A 27786-nucleotide genomic window follows, 5' to 3' on the forward strand; every position below is an offset into this window, starting at 1 on the left:
AGGATGTTCAGCACAAACCTGCTTGTGAATAGTGAGAAAATGCACCAAAAAGATGCCCAGAATAATTTGCATCTATTTGATGTTCAGCATAGTGCATCTGTTGCATGGTTTCCATATTCATGCTGTTCTCAGAGGAGAATCATTTGCTTTGTGCTGTAACAGCTACGCCCCCACGCCTCCCTGATTTCTCTGCACTCACTTGCTCCCATACCTATTCATTTTTGCAGTGGGATTTCTTCCTGGTTTCCTGTCCCCACAGAGTAGCAATGATTTGTTCTATGAAGCTTGCAGTAGGTGGATAAACATTACTGGCCTCATTTCATGCATGGAGAATGTGAGACAGGAGGGTTATGCACAGACTGCCATTGCAGAGAGGAGGGGCTGTAAGCAGGAGTTTTGACACACAGGAATTTCTCTGTGGCCTCACAGGTGTGTACTGTGCTCCCACCCACACACTGGAGCTTCTCGAGACTGAAGGATAGCAAGACCTTTTGGAGAAAACAAGCCCAAACCTAACAGGCACTGTGTGCCTGTTATTTACAGCAGAAAAATATGCGTGCTCAACTTTGATGTGCAAAAATGTGTTTTCTAGGTCCCAATGCACTTTGCTTGTACACATCTATACATTTGTGGGCTGAGATATGTGTGGCAGGATGTCCCAGACATGAAATTTGCTGTGATTTAGTGTCTGATAAGCCACAGCTGGAGGAACACAGCACCAGACCACATTGCAGAACTACTTAAAAATGAGACACCCAGAAGGGGCCTGTGGCCATACAGAAGAGTGCTGAGGGTGGATGTGATTTCTTGGCAGTGCTGAAACAAGGCAGCCTGACCTCACATCACCTCTGTAACCCTTCGCTTACTCAGGGATATCCAACACTGCCTTGGCTGGGCATTTGAGCACAGTCATTAAACAGTAAGGAAGCTGGTGGCCCCTAAACCACCTGTCACATATGAGGAAGGTTTTGCTTGCTCTTTCAAATGTCAAAACCAGGTCAGAACTGTAAGACAGCGGGATCAGACAGGAGAAGTCCTCGGGGCAGCAGCTAATGTAATTGGCATAGTTGGGAGCTGGTGAGGCAGAATGGGCAGCAGTCCTCCCTCACCTCAGCATGGCCCCATAGGTTTGTCAAAGGGTTATTTCAGGGCAGAGAAACAGACAGAGATGATTCCCCAGCCTCCCTATGACTTTCTTTCCCCCTCTGTGTTTCTAGAAAAGTTCTCTCCTAAGGCTGCATATGATTGACAAGTTAATAAAGGGCATTTAAGGATACAGAGTTATCTTCAAACTGCTTCCAAACACAAATCTATGCAGAGGGAGGCAACATCTCGGTGTTGAATTTCCTGACCTCCAGCAGTCCTTGGCTGTAGGGGTTCTTCCTGAGCAAGAAGTGCTTAGTAGCCTTTTCTGCAATTTTTTAAAATTTCCTTTTACAATAATCTAAACTTTTGGCATCCACAGCATCCTCAAGCAATAAGTTTCCCAGGCTAACTATACACAGGGTGTTAAAAGAAGCCATCCTTTGACTCTTCTGAACTTGTCACCTCATCATTTTCCTGATGTTCCTATATTTCCTGTCTGCTGACAGAGAGTGAATAGTTGGTCTCTTCTAATTTTCTCAACTCTGATGGTAAGATTTCTATCACACCCACCACCCCAGATATCACTTTTTAAAGGTAGTGTGCCTTATTGCAGATAATATTTTGCTGCTTGCCTCTTTTCTTGGTACTGGGCTCACTTTTATCACACTTTTTTGACACTGTGAGGCCAGGCCTGCACATGGCACTTGACATTTGGGCATGCAGCAATTACATACAAAGTGTGTGTGTGTGTATTTACTCTGTGTGTGTGTATACAGACATATGGCAAGGATGTTTCTGCTTTTATTCTCTATTCCCTTCTTAAAATTTCATTAACAGTTTAGTCTTGTGATCAGCACTGAGAGATGCTCTTATGTTTTCACAGAAGTATCTATTATCGCTTCAGGCCACTCTGCCCTGAATTGTATTCGTTAGCTAAACTGCTTTTTTATGTAAAGGTCCTGAAGAAATACATGAGATGAGCTGGTTCATCCCTTTTCCCTCTCTACCTACAGCACCACAGCTGTGGAGAGAGACTTCCATGTGCCCACTGACCCAGTGAAAGAACCAAACAGTGAGGAACACCCTGATTCATCCTGTGTGAAAGTACTCACAAATAATACAGTTGGGCTTTTTTAATAAATACACAAATTGTGTAGCTATTGTGTCTGTGTAGAATGGGGCACACTGAGCTCCTTAAGGATCTGAGCATCAGACAGGCCTCTAAATCCACATTAATACAGGTTATGATCCACCCTATACTTGCAACACTCACAGGGGAATGGTAGGGCCCAGTCCCCTGTTCAGTAAGCAGTTCTGTTTGTTCTGCAGAGGACGATGGAAATCTCCAGCACCAGGAAACCTGAAGAACAAGGTAAGCAAACATCTCCCCAGAGAACTGCATGTTTAACTAATCTCCCTGATGAAAGGAGACTGGCTGACTGAACTCTCAAGGTCCTTTCCTAACCTTATCTTGAAGTGCCTCAGATTATCAGCCATCTCACAGACAGATAAACAGATCAGTCCCTATTTCCTCAGAGCATATTTGTGGATAGAATCCGCAAACACCTTCTTAACACCTTCTTCTCTCATCCTTCTCTTAAAATTCCCCATTTTTGAGTAGCTCCTACAGTGCTGCCATACCTTTCCAAAACAACAGAGCAATTCAAAATCAGTCAGAAGCTAGGAGGTACCTCCTAAGTGTCCAACATATCCTTTGTCACCCAGTTACCTTTTTGGTTTTTGCAGAAAGGAGGAATGTAGTGGACGCTAAATTCTTAACAGAAAATAATAAATATCTGTCTTGAGATCTTTGAAAATGACAGCAGCTTTGTATTTCCAGCTGACGTGTTATGACCTCAAGTTACTGGATTGCCATTTGAGAAGCTGTTTTCCAAAATAGAATCTTTTAGTCCTGTTGCCTGCTGTCCCCTACAGTATTTTAAAGTGATGCTTTGAGAGACCAAGAAGTTAATCTACCCATTTTCTCATAATGGGTATTAAATCCTGCCATTTTCCTGGTGCATCTGCAGCAAAGTTTGTTTTCTAAATGTAACTGTGTTACCCGCTGGTGGTGTCAGAATTCTAGGGATAACACCACTAACATGCTGAGTGCTCTGATGATTATTTCTCTATTGACAAGACTGAGAGCTCACACTGTGTAACAATGACCTAAAAAGCACACAGGGATGGATTAAAATGGCAGAACTCAATTTCAGGCTTCATAAGATTTCTGAAGCAAATGCCATTTTGAAAAATGGCAACTGAGTGAGTTCAGCATGGCAGGATTAGCCCCTATAATGGCTAAGAACTCAACAGACCCCAGCTCATTATGAGTGGATGCTAATTATCAGGAGTGAATGGTATCTGTGTGCAGCATCCAGCTGGCCAGGAGCCCAGAGCGGCTGCATCAGTTACAGGCCCAAGATCGAATTTTACTTGCGCTGGTCCTGGGGCACGTCAGGTGACACGGGAACGGTACCAACAGCAGTGGAAAAAGCTCTGGCCTCCTACCAAGGTGAGCTGAGTCCTGCTTGCCGTCCACCGGCTCCTGTCCCGCCATCTAGTGGGGTGTCCCACATGGCACAGGCGTTCAGAAAGCCTTAAGGCTGGCACAAAAATAGAGAGCTCGCAGGAGGACATCGTCCTCTCAACAGGGATCACTAAGTTAACTGAAGATGTCTTCAGGGTGAAGAACTGGGCAGAGATGTTTGCCTTAGAAGCACTGGCTAACTTTGAAGGGATGCCTGCAGATGGAAATTGTAACCTTGGCTCGCGTTGCAGTAAAACCAGCTCCATGGATGGGGCCGTGAGCTGCCCTGCTGGGACCCTCCTCCCCAGGGCTCAGTGGCTGTTTGTGCTCATGCCCATCCCTCACTCCCCACCGGGGCTGTGCTGCAGCCACACTGTGTCTGGCTCATCCCAGCCCTTGGAGTGGCTTCAGACATTGGTCCCACACCACTGGCCCGGCTGGGACACCCTGGGACTTCCCCTGCCTGCAGCTCCAGCTCCCCTTCCCTTCTTCCCTTCTTTAGCCAGCCTGGCTGCTCCGTGAGAAGTCAGCTTGAGCGCTCTTAACAAATGGATCTGCTCGTGAGCTATCTCTGCTGTGGAGGATAAATAGGATAAATTCCATTCCCATTCTTTGCAAAACAATTGAACCATCCAGGCATGCACTGAAAAATTTTTTTTTTTTTTGGTGGATGACTTTATAAAACCTCTACTCTGCTGTAAGAGAGACGTCCAGGTTTACTGCCCACAGACTAAGGAGAGTCCCAACACAAGAAATTAGATCCCTGTTGTTATCTTCTGTTATACTTCATATTTCTAAAGTCCCATACTGTCGCAATCATATTCCTAAAGTCTCGTACCTTCTCAGCAATACTTCTTGGGGGCAGTTCTTCACAGCTCTGACTTCTTCTGCTTGTTACTCCTTCTCCATCAGGACTCCTTCCAGGTTCTCCCTGACTGGTCAAGCCCAGTCCCTGTTATCCCAGTTATCTTCATTAGCTACAGCTGCAGCCCATCAAGAACAACTGGGGCTTATCAGGGCAAGGCCTATATACAGATATTCAAATACAATACAGATATTTTACTAGGACTCCTATTATAGATCCCTGCTTACCCTTGCCTTAGGTTTGGCATGGAAGGAGCCCTTTCTGCAGCATACCTCTAACCTAAGTCAAAAGATTGTACCACACTGTATTTAACCAGGACTAAAATAGGGACGCACTAGGATTAAGACTCTGGGCACTGCAGAACCTGAATGCTTCTCCTTCTGTGTGCACGTGATTTCCATGCAGACCCATCTTGCCATGCAGGGAAACATTCTTCTCATAATGTCCCTTTTCCAAACCCTCTTGTTTATTCTGAATAGGGATTTGTGGATATTAATTTTACCCTGATTGTGTAACCACCCTAAACAGGTATAAATGACAGCACATAGTTCATATAAGAATCACTTGGTTATGAATAGGATTAAAAAGAACCTAGAGGCAGGCAGAATCAGCCATTATTTGTGTCAACAATGACAGATCTAACATGCTTTCTGATCTCCCATGAGCGGGTTTCTAGCTTATTCCCAAAAACCTGCCAGGACAGAGAACTAGGTAGACAGCCTATTCTTTGCTTCTCTGGCTGTACTGGAAAGCATTTCCCATGGCTAATCTAAATCTTCCTCACAGCAAAACAAACTAACTCATTTTCCTTCTACTCATTCCCTCTGCTCTTGTGAACCCTTGCTGATCAGTCCATAGCTTTTTCAAAGTGTGCTGTTAAAGCTGGAGTCAGTGTTCCAGGAAATACCTGGAACACCACCAAACAGAGCTCAGCCCCTCACGTCTACAACAGCACAAGTCTCTTACACATAACATCATCACTTAGCTACTCCAATATTGTGTGGCCTTCTCTCAGAACAGGTGAAAATAGACATTAGGATTATTGGTTTTTCCCACTGAAAGGCTGGTCAAGCATCAGAACAGGCTGCACAGGGATGTTGTTGAGTCACCATCTGTGGAAGTATTTAAAAGGCAAGCAGATGTGGCACTCAGGGACATGGATTAGTGGTGGACTTGGCAGTGCTGGGTTAATGACTGGACACAATGATCTCAGAGGCCGTTTTGAAATTAAATGTTTCTATGACTCTATGATTCTGGTTCAGCTTTGGATCCACCAGTATCCCAGATTTTTCTGTAGAACTGCTGCCCAGTTCTCTGTCCTGTGTCCATGGCTGATCATTTCTGCTCTGTATTTGTGAACATGACATCAGAGCACCCACGTGGAGTACATCATCATCTCAGCATTCCCTGGCATTTGCCAGCAGCAGAAGCCTACAACAAGCAGAGGACCAGGGCCATGATCAGGCAGCACTTCCTCTATGCACTCTTTCAGTTTCTAGTAATGTGTGGCTCAGAGCTTGTTTAAATGTTATGCTGCACCTTTGTGTTCAAAAGCCTTTGGTAGGTTTTCCTTTTAGCAAATGTTTGACTGCTCATTGATGGGCTGGCCTTGTCCAGATGCCTTCTAACAATTCAGGCCACTTGTCCAATGTGTCAAAATCCCTTTTTAATTCCAGTTTTTATCTCCAATACACTGGTGGTCCTTCCCAATGTAATGTTACTGCCACTTTAACGAATGCACTCTCTATTCCATCATTGAGCACATCAGTGGGACACACTGGCACAGACCTGAGGATCAGGTGCAGACATTTCCACCACAGCCCTTTCAGTCACCTGGATGTTTCTATGGTTAGTGAGTATGAAATTGCGGGTGGGCAGCACCTTGCTTCATAGTTGTGAACTTGGGAATCGCAGTCCTCTTTTTCCTAAAAACGCAGCAGCCGCAGTGCGGGCTGACAGCCTCACTCCGCCCAGGGCAGGGTCTGGGCGAGCAGTGCCGCAGGTAAAAGGGGTTTGTGGCTGCGCAGCGACCTCTGTGTGTGTTCGCAGAAGTGCAGCAGCCACCGAGAGGAACGGTAAGTACTGAAAATGCCAAGGTAAGAACACGAACACCTGCGTTTGTTGTGAGTGTTAGAGGGATTGTTGCTCAGCCAAAGACCTTCCTTGTATTCTAAAAATATGCCTTTGCCTGGGATACCTGAATCTATCTAGTCCAACCTAATATGGTCTATCATTTGTGAATAGATCTGAGCTGATAAGCAACACTAATGATCAAAGCTCAACTCTTTCAAATATTAATCTTGGGATCTGGGATTCTGGCTTAGTACACTGCCAATGTAAATCTAAATTATGAATTTTGGTTCGATATCCAAAACAGTCGAAGGATTGCCAAGCATTGGAAGACTGACTATATTCATAACATAAACTCACCTGAAAGAATCAAACTGATGGTCTGGCTTTGTAAGATCAATTCCCAATTAATAAGCAGAGGTAACAAATAGTGATCAAATCTTTATTGCCTGGAAATGCCCTGGGGAAACAACTTGAAGCGAACCAGTTAAAAGCTACAGTTTCCATCTGTGTGTGTTGGAGAAGGGGCTACAAAGTCACAGCTCCTTGTTTCAGTCCTAAATTCCAGACAGATTTGTGAAGACATGAGTTGATCATGTGCATCCTCTCTCCCAAAGCCTTTGTGCTGGGAGATGCACTGGGGAAGGGGGCACTGGGCACAGACTGTCCTGCCAGCCTCTCTGCAGCACCAGGGCTTGCTCAGTCCTTTAATCCTCATTTTTTCCAATTTCTTTCTACCAGCAGGTATAGATGTGTACTTAGGATCCTCTCCCCCACACCTGGCAAATGATGTAAAACATCATCACTTTTATGTGACTTTTACAAAGGTTAGAAGAACACACTGGTGCCACCCCTTATGTCATAGCCCAGTACCACCTCTCTTCCTCCAGCCTCACCTCTGCTTTATTTCCACTGATTGCACCCTGCAGGAGACATAGGCTGAAGGCAGGATCCCCTCCCTTTTCTTACAGCTCATGGGAGTTGCCACAAGGGCTGAAAATGGACTGTTTATTTGGGGACAGAATGGTGCAGGATCAGCTGTCATCTGGCACTCTAACCCAAGACACAATTAGTTGAGCACAGCCATATCCACACAATATTGATGGAAGCAATACTGCAGTAATTCACAACTGTCTGAGGTGTGGCTTTCCATGGGAAAGGCTTCTTGTGACACTCTGCACACACCTGCCTAGAAAATCCTCCTCAGATACTGTTAGAAGACTCCTTTATAAACCTACAGGATTCCATCAGTCCTTCAGGATTTACACAACACAAAAGGCTAGGTGCACTATCAGGAAAACTTCTCACATCATTTTGGTTGTCAATCGGCACCTAAAAAGGTGGAGGGAGGGACCACATTTTTAACGTGTCACTCTGAAACGTGAATCCAACTCTGGCTGGATGTGAGAAGTGCTTGAAGAGGCTGCCTGGACAGAAAGCAGGTGAGGAATACTAAGGTTTTCTCAAATGGATTCTGAAAAAAAAGGGGAAAAAAAAAGCACTTTCAAATCTATTTCAAATTCACAAAGTATCAGCACATAACATAATTCAGTGTTTATATGGGATCACAGGAAAATTTCAGCACTGATACCTCAGCGAAGCCTATGCCAATGAAAACACTGCTAACTTCAACTTGATACTGATTTAACTTAACTCCACATCAAACACTCCTGGTGTTCACACAGGAGCCTTGACCCATTTAGCAGACGCGTTTTTAAATGACATCTCACATTTTACACCTTCAACTCCTAATACAGACCTACAGGCAAGGCAGAGCAACCTGAAGGTCCCTTTACCATCACACTGTGCTAAAGGCTTTCTACCCTGACTTCAGCAAATTGAGTCAACTGATGAATTTGTAAGATGTTTCTGGACTACTGCAGAAATATCCTTTTTTCTAGAATGGTCTCTTGAAAATAAAACCAAATTGAAGCACACCTACTAACTGGATGTTTTTAGCTGCATATTACACTATGTAGAAGGAGGCAAATGTTCTCCTGTCACTCAACATACTGCTAAAGATGTAAGTTGCTCTTTTTTTATTGTGGTTTGTAAAAAGAGGGGCTATTTTTTATCAGGCCAGATGTCACTGAGGAAAAGAAAAAAAAAGCAGGAAAAGCTTTCGGGAAGAAGCCCCTTCTTCAGGCCTGAAATAGCAGCAGTAGTCTTGAAGGTGAAAACCAGCAGAGAACGACTTGTAAATTTAATTAGATTATGTAAGAAGCTAGACCATCTTAAAAAAAAGGGCACTGATATCTGGAGCAAAGGAAGGAAGAGCAGGGAAGGAGGAGATAAAAAGGGAGCTCCACTGGCACACACAAGGAAAGCAATGAGCAATTCACTGCCTAAGGAAGGCGAGGGACAGGGAATTGTGTCCTGTGCCCTGATGTCTCTGCCAAGTCCAGGATCATTAGCAGCATAAGCGTTTCAGGTCCCATGATGTCTTTTGAAGGTATTTTATCAATGTCTCTTAAGAATCGGAGTTCAAGTGAGGTCTAGATTTGTTTCAGCTTGACAGGCTGCTGCAGAAAAGTAAGTCCAAAGGGGGAAAAAGAGGTCTAGGCATAACTGCCCTTCTGTCTTTTATCTCCACCTGACTACTGGGCTAAATCTCACTTATTCTTATAAGAAAAATAATAAAAATATACCTGTCCCAGGCAGCCCTTTCACGAGTGCATAAGCAGTGCCTCTGAACATCCCCAACTCAATTTCCCTGAGGGAGTGATAACAGGAAGAGTTCCATAGCTTCCTACTTATTTCCCTATAAATGTTTTCAAAACATCACTTATTTGGAGGAGATCCAGTACCCAGTAGAGCAAATGTATAACAGAATGAGTTTCTGTGTCCCTGTGTCACAGCCCTTGCAAGGTCCAGAGCCCCTCAGCAGCGTGTGGGGATGGCAGCGAGGAGGCAGCAGCTGGAAGTGGCCAGGACAGCTCACAGAGACACAGCCCTGTCAGGCTGCCCATGGAGGGGACACCCTGGCTGTGATGGGACACGGGCAGCAGTGCTTCCCCGGGGGGCTTGGGAAAAGCTGGGTGCACTTCTCCTTGGAAAGTCAGTGTGTGGATTTACCAGGCTGCCTGTGTTAAACTGGAGGCTAGTTTGGAACATGGGGGTGCAAAGACGCTTCCTAATACAAGACAAGGAAAAGAGAGTGGATATACATAATTGCCTCCCTGAAAAAAAAAAAAAAAAAAAGAGGAAAAAGAAAGGATGCATAGGTGTGCCCAAAAGCTGTACCATCTTGCACCAACTGGCGAAAGAAAGTGATCGCCCCAGCTCAGTGACTCTGAGTAATGACAGAAGAGCCAGTGATCACACCTCCCGGACACCTCATAAGAAGTTAGACAAAAAGAAATGTGTTACTGAGAGCTTAAAAGATTAGGAGCAAGAGGAAAATTGGTGTTGAAACCCCTGAAATGCAAGCACGGGCAATGAGGGAGAGGCACCAGCCCTGCTCTGGCCCGGGGCAGGTCTGGTTGCTCTCCAGAGGTCCCTGCCAGCCCTGCCCCGCTGACTCAGGAGGGATGAAACCCCGCTCGCCGTTTGGCAGGTGAATCTGAGCAGAGCCCCGGCACACAGAGGGCCAGCCCTGTCCTGGGGTGCATCAGGCACAGCACGGCCAGCCGGGCAAGGGAGGGGATTGTCCCGCTCTGCTCTGAGCTGGGGCGGCTCACCTCGAGTGCTGGACGCCACAATGTAAGGAAGACATGGAGCTACTACAGCGTCCAAAGGAGAGCAGTGACGATGGTGAAGGGCCCTGAGGGGAAGCCGTGTGAGGTCGCTCGGTGAGTTGATCCTGCAGAGGCGGAGGGGAGGCCTCGGCGCACTGACAGCTCCCGGTGCGGGTGCCGGTGCCGGTACTGGTGCCCGCTGTGGCGCTGCCCCGGCCCGCGCGCCGGGAACCCCGCGCTCGCGCTCCCCTCGCGCGGCGGTTCCGGACGCGGCCGCGCGGGGGCGCCGCTGGCGGAGGGGCGGGGCGGCGCGCAGTGCGCGTGCGCGGTGACGCGCGGGGCCGTGCCCGCTATATGAGCCCCGGCAGGCGCTGACTCGGCCCTTTCCGCCCCGCTCCCGCCCCGCGCCCGGGTCGCTGCGCTGAGACCCCGCGCCCCCGCCGCCCCCCGCCGCCGCCATGATCATCTACCGGGACTGCATCAGCCGTAAGGCCGCGGAGGGGGGGGGCGGCGCGGCCGGGAGGGGCGGCCGGGCCGGCACTCGGAGCGGGGGGGGAAGCGCGGCCCGGGCCCGAGCGCTGGGCCCGGCGGTGCCGGCGCGCATGTGCGGGGCTGGGCCGGGGCGGGGGGGGCGCGGAGCCCGGGGGCGGGAGCGATGGGGGAAAGTGGTGGGTGCCGGGAGGCGGAGGCTGACGCGGCTGGGTGTGTATGTGCGTTTCTCTGTCCCTGCAGAGGATGAGATGTTCTCGGACATCTACAAGATCCGGGAGGTGGCGGACGGCCTGTGCCTGGAAGTGGAGGGGAAGGTGAGTGCCCGCCCGCCCCGAAGGAGGGAGGGAGGGAGGAAGGGTTGCCGCGGTGACTCACGGCCGGTGGGGAAAGGGGGGTGGCCTCCCTGCGAAGAGCCCGAGCAGGGAAAGAGAGAAGACTCACCTTGGCCCAGTGCCCCGTGCTGCCGTAGATGGTGCCTGAGAGAGCCCGAGTCAGCCAGGCTGGAGTGTAATGGAGATTCGGTTGTGCACCGTGCGGGAGTCGTGCTTGGGAGTCATAGAATCATAGAACGTTTTGGGTTGGAACGCACCTTGGAGATCATCTAGTTCCAGCCTCCTTGCCATAGGCAAGGGCGCCGTCCATTAGACCAGGTTGCTCAAAGCCCCATCCAGCCTGGCCTTGAACAGTTCCAGAGGTGGGGCATCCACGGGTTCCCTGGGCAACCTTTGCTAGTGCCTCCCACGTAAAGACTTTCTATCCAATATCTAATCTAAACCTACTGTCTTTCAATTTTAACCCGTTCCCTCTTTTCCTGTCACTGGGAGATTAGTGCTCAAGCTGCAGCCAGGTTCCTTGCACTGAACTGTGTCTCGAGTTGTGCCCTGCTGACAGGTCATAGGAGTGTAAGAGCGGTAGTGCTAAGGTTTTTTGCAGAGCCGTTAAGTTTTTTGATGTCTCTAAATCTAGATGGTCACCAGGACAGAGGGTCAAATTGATGACTCTCTAATTGGTGGCAATGCCTCTGCTGAAGGTCCTGAGGGAGATGGAACAGAAGCCACGGTCATAACTGGTGTTGACATAGTAATTAACCACCACCTTCAGGAGACCAGCTTCACAAAAGAATCCTACAAGAAGTACATCAAGGATTACATGAAAGCGTAAGTGTTGGTAGGCCTTTCCTTTCAGTTGGACTGCAGGGGTTTTGTGTGCTTGAGATTGTAAAAACAGCATTGGATTTATTCCTATCAGGTGTTCATTCTGATACAGGTGTGAAACTGGCTGTGAACTTCAGTAATGTCTTAATGCTTGGCAGAACTGGGACTCTAAAGAATGGGGGATGGAATATTTGTGTTTATTTTGGCTGAGGTAGAGGAACTGATCGTGTGCTTTGGCTCTTATTTGTAGCTTTGCTGTTTTCTGTATCTCCATGCCAGACCTTCATTTGGAGGAACTGAGGTGGTAAAGAAAAGCTTCTGAAGCTTTTCTAGAGTGACAGTGTAAACAGCTAAAAGCCATGTGTGAATGGGTCTTTTTGCTAGTTCATGGTGTAACAGCTGTTGGTTGGTGTTCAGTGGGGTTAATACTGAAAGTGAAAAAGCTTTGTGATGTGGGTGATATTCCTGGTGCTGTGGAAAGGGCTTGCTGATTTTTGCCTATCACTAGCCTGGTTGTAAAATAACCTTGGTAGGAGTGGCAGGTACTGTTCTGTGATTTCACTTTAAAAATCTAAGTTAAAATTTGGGGGATTTGAGAGGAAGTAGGGGGAAAGGCAGCAAAATCTAAGTTTGACAGGTAGCTGGGTCAACCCTTTCTGCTATGGCATCCTGCCAGACAATGAAGATATTAAGCTAGAACATGTTTTCAGAGCATTTTTTCTTTGTCCTTCCAGAATCAAAGCCAGACTTGAGGAACACAAGCCAGAGAGAGTAAAGCCTTTCATGACCGGGGCTGCAGAACAAATCAAACACATCCTTGCCAACTTCAAAAACTACCAGGTAAGTTATGTCTCCTTACAGCAGTATTGATAAGCTGTGATTGGTTCATCTGCTGATCAGCTTGTGGAGAATGTTGATGGCTCCTGTTGTGGGGATGCTAACTTGACAGTCTTTGAGAGCAATAGTGGCCCTGAGAGTCAGGGAGGAGAAACAGCCAGAGACTGTTAGCTGTTTGGTGGTCTCATTTCAGCTGGTAATGCTTGTAGTTAGCTACATTCGTTGTTATGGTGATTCAGGGACTGTACAGTTAGACCTGGAAGGTAGATCACTTTGACCCCTGCTGTCTCTTGCTCTGTTCATAGCAGCAAGGTAAAACTATTTAATCACAGAAGGTGTTGGGTTGAAAAGCATCATCGAGTTCCAATTCCCTGCCATGGACAGGGATGCCTTCCACTAGACCCAGTAGCTCAGAGTCCCTCCCATCCAGCCTGGCCTCAAACACTGCCAGGGATGGGGCATACACAGCTTCTCTGGTCAGTCTGTGCCAGTGTCTCACCAGTGCCACAGTGAAGAATTTCTTCCTAATATATAATCTAAATCTGTCCTCTTTAGAGTTTCAAAGTCATTTCCTGTTGTCCTATTGCCATGTGCCCCTGTCAAAGTCCCTTTCCAGACTTTTTGTAGTCCCTTTTACATACTGGGTGCTGTAAGGTCTCCCTGGAGCCTCTAGGGGTGAACAGCCCCAACTTCCTCAGTCTGTCCTTATAGGAGAGGTGCTCCAGGCCTCTGACCATCTCAGTGGCCTACCTAGGCTTGGTCCAGGAGATCCACATCCTTCTTGTGTTGGGATCCCAGCTCCAGAGCTGGATGCAGCACTCTGGGTGAGGGCTTAGCAGAGCAGAGGAACAAAATCATGTCCCTTGACCTGCTGGTCACTCCTCTTTAGATGTCTGGGTTTCTGGGCTGCAGGCTCACAGTGCTGGGTTACACAGACTTGTCACCCAACATCCCAAGTCTTTCTCCCGAGAGCTGCTGTCAATCCGTTCCCAAGCCCTGCATGTATTTGTGCTTGGGCTTGCCCTGACCCAGGTATAGGGCATTGCACTTGGTTTGTTGAACATCACAAGGTTCCCATGGAGCCACCTCTCCAGCCTGTCAAGGTCCCTCTGGATAGCATCCCTTTCTTCTGGTGTATCAGCCATGGTAGCACAAAGATTGACAAGCTGCAGAGAAGGAAAATCCCTGTGGCTGCTCAGGGAGACTTTTAAACTGAGCTTGGTGATGTTGCATTGTTTATACAAAAGTATTGTATAAAAAGGCATTTTCTCCTGGCATTAGGCAATTAAATGTCTTAGAGACACATTCCTCTGAAGTTCTTTGTAGGGGAGAACATGAATCCAGATGGAATGGTGGCTCTCCTGGATTTCCGTGAGGATGGTGTGACCCCATATATGATTTTCTTTAAGGACGGCTTAGAAATCGAGAAATGTGTAAGTACTGAACTGAGTTAATGTGCCCAAGTACATGGTGAGCTCCTTCATCTTTTGTTCTCCTGTATCCCTCTTGAACAGTAGCTGCCAGTTTGAAAACTTTAAGTATTGTGCAAGTACAGCCTGATTGGTGCTTTCATATTATACAAAATGCCTGAAACTTTGAGTACTATTCAGTTGTACTAAAAGGGGATGTATATCACTGCTGTGATTCATGGTGACTTATGGCCAAGAAATGCAGAAGGGATGGCCCTGGTGAGATGTGTGTAATTGGGAATGGGTTTAAACCGTTAGATTAAATAGCAGGTCCTCTGAAATGGAGCACTTCTACTTTGGCTCTCTTTTCTGGGAGTTAACTGTGAAGTACCTTGCATGGTCATATTCTGTCTTCTTTCACTTAATCTGATGCCCTTATACAAGAACTGTCAGTATAAATACTGCCCTAAATTTGGGAACACAGTATTACTTGACCAGGTACTTAACCTTTTTTCTATCTGGAATCTCCCAACTACCTGAGCTCCTGTGGTCTGCTCCTGCGGTCTGGAATGTGGTTGCCCACAAGATAGTATTTGGATCTCAACACTTGCAGGTTTTTGGTTTGCTTGGACACCTGTGGAATTCACTGCAGTGTGGGACCAACAGTTGCCTTGCCCATTGTGGACTTGTGAAGTCTGTATATAGACAGCTAAATTTATCTGTAAAGCCTCTCCCAGGCTTTCTGGTATGCTAGTCATGTAAAGATGAGCCAGATTCTGGTGTGCAGCAGTAGCCCAATTAAAGGAACACTCAAGTTGGCCAGACAGACACAGCACCTCCCACAGCCTGATGAGGGGGGATGTCTGTTCTGGTCCTGGAACAGGTGATCACCTGCAGGGCACCTCCTGGGAGCAGAAGCTTCTGTGCATCTTCTCTATGGGGGCACACCTTTTGGATGTGTTGTTTGGATAACTCCACCTACTTCAAGGTGGAGTACAAGAACAGTAGCAAGGTGTTCCCGTGTGCAGTAAAACCTGCTTCAGCTTCTTGGTGCGGCTTTCTTCAGAGACAGCTGGGTACATTGTAAGCTCTGGTACTTGTTTAGGATGTGCTTCAGGGGAAACATGAACCTTGGTGTGTCAAGCAGGAAGAGTGTGAATGAGTGCTCAGCCTGGCTTGTTTAGCAGCTGGTGGGTGCCAGTTGCTCTGTACAATTGTAAAAATGATCAGCATCCTCTGATAGACCATGAGCACTTTTCCTGTTGCTCCCTGGTTTGCACTAAGATGCAAAAATAACTTCCTTGCGCTTTCTGCCTGCCTGACTGTGGCAGCCCAGATTGAATTAGGGAATACACAAACAAGTTACAGAAATTTGCTGATAATGTCAAGACCTTTAACTAACACTTGTTTACTCTTGTTTCAGTAACAAATCATACAGTATGGTTTTGGATCACTTGTCTTCATAGCTGGCTGCTGTTTCTTCTTCATCGGCACAACACCAGGAATCAGCAATGTCTAACTGGACTGATGTCATCTTGAGCTTTATTCACTTATTTTGACCCTGATTTGGAGTGGAGGCATTGTTAAAAAAAAAACAAAAAAACATCTATCATGTAGGTTGTCTAAAATAAAACTCATTTAAACCCATTCTAGGTGATGTCTTTTGGTCTGATGTGTCTCTCAAGGTGACTTGAAGGAGAGGTTGCACCATGGATTGATGCTGCCAGTAGCACAGCTGGTGCTAGAGCAATACAACTGGACTGTTTCCAGACAGATTTCACAGTTTGCCTGTGGTACTGGAGTGCAAAAGCAGGTTGATATCAATAAGGCAAAGTCTAAGAAATGCCATAATGGAATGGACCACCATCTTTTGTGATTTTGCAGTCTTATGTCTGGAAGAGATAAGAAATTAGTAACAAAAACATCCCAGAATGGAATATGTGCTACTCAGGCTGAGTGCTGGCGTTGAACTGCTTTGTCAGACAAGAGCACTTGAGCCTCTCTTGAGCTATAGGAGGTCTCCAAGATCAAGGCAGGAGGCTGAATGGGAATATTGGGGAGAGAAGGTGAAATGGCTCAGTTTTCCAACTCAGCTTGGCTGTGGTACTTTGAATTTGACAGCTGTTGGGGAGCATATGAACTAGAATTCAGTCAAGTTGCAGGATTTGTGGTTTTTCTGTACTTGGCCTCTTGGAGAGCGATGTTGGAATGGCCTAGCTCTGCCCTAGATATCCTCCAAACCAGGTGTATGCCTGTATTTGGGACTTACCTGAGTGTTAGTAAGTTATGTTCCTGCTGTGTTCTATGTTAGGGAATGCATCTGTTTGACAGACCTGGAGCAAACACTGTTGCTTCTCAGGTTCTCTTTTGAGATGCAACAGTAACAGGTTCCTTGCGCTTTCTGCCTGTCTGACCCGGTGGCAGTTTGGATTGAATAAAGGAACACAAATCCTTCCAGATCCAGAGCCCCACCTGGATCAAGGGGATGTGTGTTGCTGCTGACCCTGTTCCTGAGCAGGGATGTTGCCTTGGACTGCTAATCATTAACTTTTCCTGCTGCAGTGATGGCAGAGGCATAGAAGGCTAAGGTGCTTGAAAGGGGAGGGCATGGCTGTTTATCTCCTTTGGGGTTTTCACATCTTTGCTGTTTTGTGTCAATTTTTGGCCCCTGGTGCTGCAGGGTGGAGGTGGAAGGGGGTTCTGCAGGGGTGAGATAGATGTGGCAGAAGGCTGGGAGGAGTGAGAGACCGGAGGAGGGAGTGGAGCCTGCCCTAGTTATCTCCCAGGTTCCTGTCTGGTTAAATACACCCTATTTTAGTTCTGTGGGAATGTTATATATATGGAATTTTAATTTTTTTTTTTGTTTTTTTAAGCTTTTTCAGTAAAGGATTTTAAGTCAGCTGTAGTGGATGAGGTACAATTTTAGTGTAGCCTGCTTCACCCATTGAGGCTGGGAGGCAAGTTCAAAGCCTAGATAAAACCACTGAGGCAGCTTGTGCTTTTTCTTGCAGAGGATGTGTTTAATGAGGCCAGGTGAGGATGTTCTGTCCCCTTTCCTGATGCATCTTCATTAAAGATGAGAACATTAAAAGAGAGGGAGAGCCAACAGTCCTCAGTTAGTGTGGGCAGGGCAGTGCTGGTATGCCTGTGCTGCCCCTCATAGCCCTGGCTCCCACTTCCTGTGAGTCAATGTTTAAAATTCTGGAGCTGATATGTGGGAGTGGAAATGACTCCTCCCCCCACTGGCTGGTCCTGCCAAGGCTGGGAGCCCTGGGCACCGGCCTGGAGCAAATTGCCACGTGGCACCTGTGTACAGATGGAGAGCTGCTTTGAAAAGCAGGTGCTTCAAAGCACAATGAACACAGCCTTGCTGCTTGGTTGAATGGCAAATTGTGTGTCATCCTGTCTGTACTTCAGGCTCATTGGGGTATTTAATTGCTGTGTGCAAACATTCCTAACTAGGGAATCCTGTGCTCCAAGCAAGTGTGCTCTTCTGCACGGCAAGCCTCTGGTGGGAAGGCTCCTTTCAGCTTGCTGTAAGAAGTGCCAGTTCAGAGGCTCTGGAGTTGTGGGTTTTTGTTTGTTTCTTCAGTGAGCTGCAAGGGAAATGTTCTTGCTGGGCTCGCTGCACTTCCCAAACATGCATTGCTGCCTTCAGTTTCTCAGGATAAGCCTTGCTGCTCTGCAGCATCACGTCTGTCAGATGCACCAGGGAGGGTGTGGCAGGGAAGGACTGCGGCAGTGCCAAGTGCCTGTCGCAGCTGCACTGCTGTGGTAGCTGCCTGCTGTGCAGTCAGGCTGAGGGAGAGCTGGGAGTCACTGCATGCTCGGCAGGGGAGCCCGTGCTGGTAAATGCACTTGCCCACAGTCCATGACACAGCTCTGTGCTGGGGAGGAAGTCTGCGTATTTCCTCATGGCGTAATTCCTCTTCTTCCGGCCCATCTTCAGCTCAAGCAGCTGTTTCGTTCCTGGGCCTGAAAAGCTGAAGTGGTTTGCAAAGGAAAGTCTTCATGCTTCAGACAACAGCTTTGGAGTTATTAAACTGATAAAATTCCCCATGATAACAAATTAGCTTGGTGCTGCTTAAAATACATAACTGAAGGACAGCTTTAAGACTTAGCCCAGTCTTGTTTTAGAATGTGCTTATCAGGCTTGCATCTTGCATTCCTGGAAAGATACTTTCAGTGGATTTGGGAAGGATCCAAATTTTTCTTGAGCCTCATGGAGCAGGTTAGGCAGCTGGGTAGAAACCTCCCTTATGCTGGCTGGGGTCTCAGGCTCTGTGGGGCCAGGAGGCCACTCCTGCACCCACTAGGAGCTGGATGCTGACAGGAGAAGGAAGGTGGATTTGCTTAAAAAGAGAAACAAACCTGCCTTTCTAGTTTCAGGCTTCTGTGGTTAAAGGAGTGATCCCTTGGGCTGAAGGAAGCAGCTGCTGTGCTGGGCACGTGTCCCATTGTCTCCTTGACTTTTTGCCCTCAATGTCTTATTATTGTCTTACAATAATAGTCTTTGCTACCTCACCTACAAATCCATGCTATTTTTGCCCTCTGGAAGCAAGCAAAAAACCCCAAACACTTTCCATGCCCCATTCAATGTTAATGTCCATTTTGCTGCTTGGCCATCTGCTTTGAGGAGAAAGGGTGCAGACCTGGGGGTGTTCATGCAGTGCAGGGAACATCTGGTGTGCTGGGAGAGGCACTGGTGTCCCCCACTGCCCCTCTGGGGTGCCCAGCTTTGCCCACTGACCTGGGGGTGGATGCCAGAGCCCAAGTGAGTGATGGTCTTTGAGCCTTGTGCAGCCCTCAGCTTTGGCACAAGGAGGGAGAACCTACAAAGGAAGATCCTAAATGAAAGTATGTAGGAAACACAATTGGGTTTGATTGGTGTTGGGGGCTTTTTTTTGTGAATTTTTCACTCAGTTTAGCTCACAGCCAGAAGGCCGTTACAATAAGCACAGGACATGTTGGTTTCCAAACAAAGTAAGACTTTTTTTTTTTTTTTTAATTTGGAAAAAAATGGAAAAGCTGCAATTTGCTTACTTCCCTAAGCAAGTCCCTGGCTGTTGAGCTGGCACAGGTCAGCCCATTTCAGTCTTGGCGGTGGGCAGCTGTTCAGGGAGGATGCTTTCATTAAAGAGCAATAGTATCCACATCAAGATACTTCTTTCTCATACTCTGCTGCTCACTTGGAGCAGATAGGATGTCTCCCTCTGCTCCTGAACCTCCATCTGCACTTTAGCTCTGTACCACTTCCCTGGGGTGTCGCTGCCATTGTAAGCTGGGATGTTTTGCTCTGGACCAGGAAATCTCTGTGTCACTGTAGCTGGCAGTGGGAGAGCAGCAGTTAAACACCATGTTCATTAGCTCAGGGATAAACATCTTTGTAGGAGGCAAAAACCCTAGCCAAGCCTGGACATTTTTGCCCTAAACAGTACCAAATCCATTCACAAGGGCACAATCTTGCTGGTTTGCAGTCCCTGTGTCTTGGCTGCCTTTTGGTGGAAGCTGCAGCTGGAAGCTGTTGTGCAAAGATCACAGCCAAGTGCCTGTGGCCAGGGCTGGTGGCTTCAGGGAGCTTTTTGAGTGCCAGCAAATGCTGGCAACCCTGCCAGTGTGTTCTGCAGGAGTGGGTGGGATGTTTTTGAGGATGCACATGGCTGCTGGGCATTTTAATCCACTAGAGCTGCATTCATCACCTTCCACCTGAGGCAGAAGGGATCCAAATACCCTTGAAGACATTTTTAAGACTATTTTGGTTGTGTGATGCCAGTATTGCCAATGTGGCAGCAGCTGGACTTATTGATAAAATGCTGAACCATTGTTTTCTCTGCAGCCCACACTTCATCCTGGGAGCTAACAGCTGGGATTCACCTCCCCATCTGTAACCAGTAGGCAGCAGTAGGAAGGAAGCACTGCTGGCATCCCACTGGCATGGGAGAGCAAACCTCTTTTTTCCTATCTCAGTGAGGTGCAGATGTGCTGGCACAAAGCAGTCCAGGTGTTTATTTATTTTTTTTTTAATAGAGAATGTCCATGAACATAAATGTTAAGAAAGCTTTTTAAAGATCAACTTCCCAAATTACTTGTAGAAGAGTGGTTGAAAAATGACCATGTAAAGCTGGGTACTCCTGTTCTCCTCAGCTAATAAAACCCCAGTGTTGCTACTGGAGTTGTCTGGTTCAAGGGCAGAGGTTTGGTTGCTCTACCTACAGCTGTGTCTGACCCGCGCTGGGTGCCCCTGGCCTCTCCCATGGCAGTAGGGAGGGATGATTTTGCTGTCCCTGCAGCTGTGCTGCTGCAGCCACAGAACTGCCTGCAGCTGCTGGTGCATCCTCATGCTGCCCACAAAAAGGTGTTTCAACTCTGCCCTTCACCCACCAGCTGCAGCTGCCCCAGCCTGCCAGCCACCCTCAGCAGCGTGTGCCATCCCGGTATCCCCATGCCCTGATTTTCAGCCGTGCTCATTTCTGGGTTAATTTCTTCTCAGTAGCTGTTACAGTGCTGTGTTTTGGATTTGGAATCTGAGCAGTGTTTGTAATACACCGATGTTGTTTTTCTGCTAAGTCGTGTTTACCCTAGGTCAAGGACGTTTTTCTGTTTTCTCATGTGCTGCCAGTGAGAAGGGATGCAAAAGAAACGGGGCAGGGGGGGAAAGCACAACTAGAACAAAGGCCCTGGGCTCACCACACCACAGAATATTCCACACCACAGAATGCCATGCCCAGTATATAAACAGGGGAACCTACCCATAAGGGGGGGTTCTGCCATCAGTCAGAGGGTGATGAGCACTTGTATTGTCCATCACTTGTTTTTCCTTTTTTATTAGCATTTTAATAATTCTTTACCATTACTACTGTATTTTATTAATTTTCAGTTATTAAACTGTTCTTTCTCAACACACAAGTTTTACTTTGATTCTCCTCCTCTCAAGGAGAATTTCCCTGGTGGGGTGGGAAAGAGAAGGGAGGTTGAGTGAGCAGGGGATCTCTAAAGGGGTGGCTGTCACCTTATGTCTGCTCAGGTCCCTGCTGATACTGCCTGAGCTTCCTGTGTATGCAATTTCCAATGACTCAAACTGGTCATTCAGGCCAAGCAAGGCTGGAGAGTGGACATGCTTTTAATTTCATTTAATGGCATTTAGCACACAGAAACTTCTGCTCATGCCTGTGGGACCTTCTCACCAAGCAGCATTTTGACTACTAATATTCAAGAACATCTGCATGAGCAGAGTTCAGCATCGAGCAGAGACAGCAGCACATGGTAAGACCAGGAGGGAATTGTTCATCACTCCTGTGAGTCCAGAGTTTAAATTAATCCAAATGTGGGGGCTAGGGAATAAGACCTGAATGCCTCTGAGCCTCCTCTTCTCTTCTGGCAGATGGAAATCCTGCCAACAGCACTTGTGTAAGGGCGTCGTGCAGAACAAGCGCAGCAGAGCTGCAGAGCTTTTCCTGGTTATTAAGTGATGGATCCAAACAAGGTTCTCCCAAATGCTCAGTCATTATCCCAGCCTTGCATGAATTTAGTCCTGCAGTGCCCTGGGTTACTGCAGAAGGTAGAATATGGGGCTCATAGTGGCATATTTATCTTGCTGCTTCTGTCTCTAGAATGGTTTGTACTGTAAGATCCCATGGCTCAGATGCAGGCTGGATGATGACATGCCAAGGGCACCTAAATATTCCACCTTCATCTTTTCCGCATGCTCCCACCAGGCAGGAGCCAGCAGAGCCTTTGAATGCATGGCACAGGTCCTGCTGCCAGCACAGGAGAGCATCTTTCATGCTTTAGATCAGCATCTCTGTGGGCTCACTGTTCCCTTCTCTCATGCCACTTGGATTTTGTGGCAGCTTTTGAGGGTAAAATTCCAATTATCCCCTAACATGCTAGAAAAACTTTAAAATCATACAGGAAGCAGGTAAAAAAGTAGCTCACAAGCTACCTGGCTTCTGGACTCTCAACTGGTTATCTTTTCTTAGTTTACTATGATACAGCATTTCCATTTTTGAAATGGTGTTTCCTCACTGTCCTGCTCATTATTTGTAACTGGTGCTACTTCACAGAAGTACAGTTTGGCATCCCTCAACTTTTCTGGTTGCTCATTGGTTGAAAACCCCACTGCTTCTTTTTTCTGTTTACTTCTAGCACTCTACATGTTTTTAATGATACCCATAAAAAATCAGCCCTTTGCAAACACCATAAACCCCATAAAAAACGTAGCGCTCTGCACATTTTCCATTACTCCCGAGCAGAGCTTATTTACCCTGTCCAAAGGCACTCTGCAGATCAATAAAACACCTCCTTTACTTACATGTTCAGGCATTTCATGCTGACTGATTATGTCCCTCTCAACTGAAGACAAACTGTGAACCAGCTCACATAAAACCAGAAATACAAGCAGATCCTAAACTTTCCTGCTGGAGATTCCACTCAAGGTAACCATTTCTCTCTGGAATGTCACAGTCATTTCTACCTGTGGTAAGGAATTACACCACAACTTAACCAGGATTGCATGGCATCTCCCTGCATGGTTTTAGAGGATCATATGAGGGGCAATAAAATGGAGAAGCTTACCTAGACTTGCTGGGTGCTTCTGCTTCACCTGCTGAAACAGGACACAGATCCCACAGAGGAGCTCAGCTCATGAAAGGCAAGAGCTCTCATCCTACTCATCCCTGAACACAAGTCCACAGAGGACTCGAGCCGTACGATGAGGACAGCAGTGTGAGCAGGCCCTGGCTACTGCCCGGGAGCACTTCATGTTCCAGCAAGACACAAAGGCTGATTTCCTGTGTTCCTCTCAGCATCCTCAGATGGCTCCTGCAGCCATCTGCCAGCGGGGTCCTGCTGTAGAGCCTGAGGAGACACGAGTCAGTGGCAGTATTTATGAAAGCACACACCCCCCTGGAATGCGAGCTGCTCTTCAAAACTTTCGGCAGTCCCTCCCTGGGAACTGGGCACTTAATGCCACAGGATGCTGAGCACCAGCTCAAAATGTAGCTGTAGAGAGATACCTAAACAAAAAACTCTAGAAAAAAATTAATTGAGCAAAACTGTGTGACTTGTGTATAAAAAAACTTTGAGAATATCATTAAATAGTTCCTTCCCTGCTCCCTCCTAAAAAGGATGTTGAAGGAATAACCCTTCCAGTGTGCATTTAAAAAATGGGGGAATAGAGACACAGACACATTTAGCAATCTTTGCCAAACCACAGAGGAACCCAGTGGCAAAGCCAGCAATAAAAACATGCTTTGAACAAACACTTCAGACTTATGCCACCTAAATCATAATGTGTTCAAGTCAATATTGTGTGGTACAAATTAAAATAATACTTTTATTTATATACTTAAACAGAACATAGATATCAGCATAAAAACCAAAGAGAAAATTGTTCCTTCCTGTACCTAACAGACATGTCATTTTTTCTCAGTAATCACATGGAGGGGACTGACATCTTCCCACTCACTTTATGGGTTTTTAACTGCATTGGTTTGTTCCCAGGGAGTCTAAGGATTGTGATGAGCACCATGGTTGTGGCTGTTCTTCCTAAAGCCTGATACCAGGAGGAGTAGCATGTCCATTCCACACAGACACTGCACAAAGGGTTGTGCACATTTGCAGGCTTCCAGACAAAGCCCTGACAGATCCCAGCAGAACCCAGGGTATTAACCCGGTTACACTGGAATGCAAACCCACAAAGTTATGGTTTCCTCTAAGACACATTTTCCATCAGTTATCAAGACTAGGAAAAGCCACAAAGCTGTGAAGAAAAAGTAAGAGGAGAACTCAGCAGATTTCTAATAAAGATAAATCTAATACAAGTTTATTCTATAAACTTTTCCTGTCAAAAGACAAAGCATAGATAGAAACATACAAGAAATATTCCTTGGGGGAAAAAGCTACAGAAAATTACAAAGTATCAGCTGCTTTAATTTATCTTTATCCTTGCAGAATTGCACTGTGCTCAGTCGTCTCTGTGAACACCACAGATCCCTGAGTGCAATCACTCTTACATCATAAATATTTTTGTTAATCACTCTTTTCTTCTCCTTGGTAATGTCTGTATTCTGGCTTCAGCTCCCATGTGTTTTTGTGGGTCCCCTTCACGTTGTAGATGCCTATTTCTCTCAAAATTTCTTTCAAGTATATCTGAAAGGAAACAAAAGTTCAAATTAAACAGGCAGGCAATTGCCACATTTCCTGCACACCTGCTCAATTGCACGGACTCAGTTCCTAAGAGGCAGACAGCCTGGCTGGCTGATGGGCACTAATTGGTGTGGGAAGGACTCTGGGATAGACTTCTACCCTCAGGCACCAGCAGGGATTAGCACAAGCCTCAAGGGATGCAGCAGGGAGCACAGGAGCCCCAGAGGTGATGGCTCCCAGGCAGTCCCTCTGAGAGGCAAGTACTCCAGGGGCTGCTGAAATGAAGTTACCTGCACCTCTTGGGAAATATTATGTCACACATCTTCCTCCTGCTGGATTTTCTCCAATTGATCTAAAAGCTCTTGACCTTTCTTCCTGCTTGGTCTGGGATTATCTTGAAAATCCTTGCCTTATTCAAACTTTGTCAAAGCCTCAAGCTTTTGGTTTTCATGCCATTTTGCAAAGCTTTAAGCATTTTATTGTGGCCTCATTTTTAGAAGAGAGCTAAGTGTGTGTCTGAGAATTTTCTAATACCTTAAAATATTAAAGCTTGGAAGAGAAAGAAAAAAACCATAACAAGTAGAGCTATTATGCCAGTAGTATAATAACCTTTGACAAAACACAACTCACTGATATTGCCCTCCTTCGCTCTTTATAATAAACACCAGTAATTTTCTTAAGAGTCACAAGAGCCTGCTTGTTTGTTTAATTATTAATTGGGACTGAGATGAGTGGATTGTCATGGCAACTACAGACCACAGTTTAAGAATCCCCACATTAAATTCATAATTGCTCGAGTTTGAGCAATTTAATCCTGTTGGAGTGCTTATATTGAACTGGAGTTGTTGGAATGCTTGTATTTTCTGCATCTGCAGTTCCACTAAATATCAATGTACTCCAAGCTATTAAAACCAACAAATACATGTTGAAGATACAAGAAAATAAGAAAGGCTGATTGTCTAAGTGTTCCTTACACTCTTTCCCTTTTTGCTAAATGGAAAAGCTAGGAAATACATGAACAAAAAATATGGTCTCAGTCAGTAAAATAAGTGTACTTTAGTAAAACTTATCCTTACTCTCCCTCTCCAGGTACACACTAAAAGTATGCAAAGCAGCCCAACACGTAAGAAAGGTGACTGCCAGGGACGTGCATATAAACCAGCTTCTTAGGGTCTGCTAGGGTGTTTCCTTTGAGCAGAGCATCACCGTGCAGGATGGCTCCTCAGCCTTCTGGGGCGCAGACGCACACCCCAGCAGGTGGCAGCAGCAGATCGCGGTGTCCCCTCGCACACCTCGTCTGTTGCAGCGATGCCGTCATTGTTCCCCTCAGCTACCCGGGACACAGCTCCTCGCTACGGCAGCCAGGCCCCACGCACGGTGCCGAAGGCGCTGGGAGCAGGTGAAACAGCCATTTCTGCATGGGTGTGTGCAGATGTGTACACCTGCATACCCCCTGCCTGCACACGAGGCAGTGTCACCGACAGACACCTCAGAGCATGGCAGAGTGGGTGGGAGAAACACCTGGCTGCAAGGTTAAATTCTGCTGCTCCAGTTCACATGGACAGAGAACTGGAAAAAATCCCCCAGAACTGCACTCAGTGCCATGAGGTACACTGATGTGCAGTTCCTGAACTGGCTGATCTAGTCTGCCTGGGAAGCTGGGTCACAAGGTGTGATGGTGCTGCTGGCCTCAGGCAGAGTAAAACCACTATGGCTGAACTTTCCACAGCACCCACCCAAACCCACCCACCCAGCTACATGAAGGCTATTTTTAATTTCAACTGCTTTTCAGACCTAATTACCCAGGCTGTTCTGCTTCTCTCAGGGGAAAACTTCCAAGAGTGTAACAAAATGGAACAAAACCAACCCAAACCAAAGAGCAAGGTAAGGTCTGTGACACGGGTAACAGCACTTCAAGCTGGAACCGTGAGCTGCAGCGGCTGAGGATTTGCCACTTACTTCCCATCTCTGCTGCAGGGGGTAACCAGGCAGGAGAGGTGTTAGGGAGGGCAGCTGAGAGCATTAACCCCAAAACATCACTGTGTGTGCACAGACAACACTGAGCTGCTGGAGTTTTTAGACAATGGTTGAACATCACTGTGTGTGCACAGACAACACTGAGCTGCTGGAGTTTTTAGACTGTTATGAAACATGGATAATCCCACTGTGCTGTGCTGTAGCTGAGAGCAAATGGCTTGAAGAGATGAGTTCAGGGGATGCTATGATTTTTCCTGCAGGATCAGTTCTCCTTCTAGAAACCAGGATTCCCCACCTGGGTCTGCAGTGCACCAGGCTGGTCTATGTATCTTGAAGTATAGTGCTCTGACACTGTACCATGGAGAGAAACCCCACACTAGTCCCAGTGATGCCAAATACTGAATTTTAGAGCCTGGTGATTGCTAATCAGGGGGCCACAATTTTTTCTCAGAAAGGGATCCAGTGTGTTTATGTACATATAATTCTAGCATAGAAAATCATCTGTAGGTGATCTGTTCATATATTTAAAGCATCTTCTGCTCTGTTCTACCTTTCCTCATGATTTTTTCCACATAAAGTGAGATGTTAGCATGGAATTATGGGATAAAAATTTCTGAAGAGTTAACTTACATGCTCTAAAAATACTTCTGAAACTTTGAGGGGGAAACAAACCCTGTTGTATTTAGGATAACCTTTACTTAAAGCTAAAACAGAATTAAAAATCCAAACAATCTATTCAAATTTTTAAAAATACAGTTCTTATGCCACTGGCTCCATCCTGCTTCCATTCTTCACAAATATTTGATTTCTCACAGACAGTATTATGTTCTCAGCAATGAAGCCCAAGTCTGGAATTACTGCAATATTTCCAGGAAGCATTCAGTACTTACATCTGGGTAAGGTGGCAAAAGATTTGCCTACTACTGCAAATTGTTATTTTGCATTAGAATGAAAAGCAAATAAATCCAGGTTTCCCTAATATAGCAGTCATTTACATTCAGAAAATACTTGTTTTGTGGTTTCATGACACAAATAAAGATGGCAGCAACTTCTTGTGTAACATGCAACATATTCTATAGCAAGGATTTAATTTACCATTTACATTTACATTACATAAGAAAAGTATCTTTATTTATTTGTAACTTCAAGTTCTCCAGTGGCTTAAGTGGGAGTCTACTGCAAGTTGATGTCATGGTAGATGAGATAAATCTGTACCAGCTTGCATTCAAAGTGACTGAGATAGTGACTGCCACACTTCTCTCACCAAAAATAAAAGCCACTTAGAATTTTCTTGCACTTCCTCCATACCTTCCTCCTATTCCTTCCTCCTTCTCAGCTCCCATGACCCACACACCTTCTCTGCTGCACAGATATGGAGCTGACTCATGAGATAAATGAATGGAAGACATGGATATGTTACTCAACTTTCAAGTTTCTTTCAAGGCACTAGAACGCAGTGAACCTACATGGATTTTACTTGTGTAACATCTTTGTGCAGCTTCTAACCAAACAGACTGTTTACCTATACAAAGGCTCTGACAGA

The 27786-nt window shown here is 46.4% G+C and overlaps 3 protein-coding genes and 2 non-coding genes across 5 annotated transcripts in view; 3 read left to right on the forward strand and 2 right to left on the reverse strand.

Moving 5' to 3' along the window:
• Positions 1-10390, reverse strand: part of SLC25A30 (solute carrier family 25 member 30) — a 32926-nt gene extending 22536 nt beyond the window's left edge. Inside the window, exon 1 of the mRNA XM_063149329.1 lies at positions 10232-10390. The gene's annotated coding sequence lies outside the window, so the exon portion shown is untranslated. The remainder of the gene's footprint in view (positions 1-10231) is intronic.
• A 228-nt stretch (positions 10391-10618) lies between these two features.
• Positions 10619-15767, forward strand: TPT1 (tumor protein, translationally-controlled 1). Its single transcript, XM_063149332.1, has 6 exons — positions 10619-10714; positions 10961-11034; positions 11687-11877; positions 12609-12714; positions 14028-14144; positions 15544-15767. The coding sequence occupies exons 1-6, from the start codon at positions 10687-10689 to the stop codon at positions 15544-15546; spliced, it is 519 nt and encodes a 172-aa protein (XP_063005402.1). The 5' UTR covers positions 10619-10686; the 3' UTR covers positions 15547-15767.
• LOC134415284 (small nucleolar RNA SNORA31) lies at positions 15348-15477 on the forward strand. The gene has a single exon (XR_010027018.1). It is a non-coding gene; the product is annotated as a small nucleolar RNA SNORA31 (small nucleolar RNA).
• A 667-nt stretch (positions 15768-16434) lies between the features above and the next one.
• LOC134415285 (small nucleolar RNA SNORA31) lies at positions 16435-16570 on the forward strand. The gene has a single exon (XR_010027019.1). It is a non-coding gene; the product is annotated as a small nucleolar RNA SNORA31 (small nucleolar RNA).
• Positions 16571-23426: 6856 nt separating this feature from the next.
• Positions 23427-27786, reverse strand: part of GTF2F2 (general transcription factor IIF subunit 2) — a 78043-nt gene continuing 73683 nt past the window's right edge. The window contains exon 9 of the mRNA XM_063149331.1: positions 23427-24269. Within this exon, the coding sequence (XP_063005401.1) occupies positions 24150-24269 (120 nt within the window). The 3' untranslated portion in view covers positions 23427-24149. The remainder of the gene's footprint in view (positions 24270-27786) is intronic.

The sequence above is a fragment of the Melospiza melodia genome, chromosome 2 (assembly GCF_035770615.1).
Source record: "Melospiza melodia melodia isolate bMelMel2 chromosome 2, bMelMel2.pri, whole genome shotgun sequence".
NCBI classification, from domain to species: Eukaryota; Metazoa; Chordata; class Aves; order Passeriformes; family Passerellidae; genus Melospiza; species Melospiza melodia.

Bases quoted from the DNA above. Each gene is read 5' to 3' on its own strand.
- TPT1 (XM_063149332.1), top strand. From the start codon at position 10,687: ATGATCATCTACCGGGACTGCATCAGCC. The intron at 11,878-12,608 runs GTAAGTGTTGGT...TTGTCCTTCCAG, and splicing joins ATCAAGGATTACATGAAAGC to AATCAAAGCCAGACTTGAGG. The intron at 12,715-14,027 runs GTAAGTTATGTC...ATTCCTCTGAAG, and splicing joins CCAACTTCAAAAACTACCAG to TTCTTTGTAGGGGAGAACAT.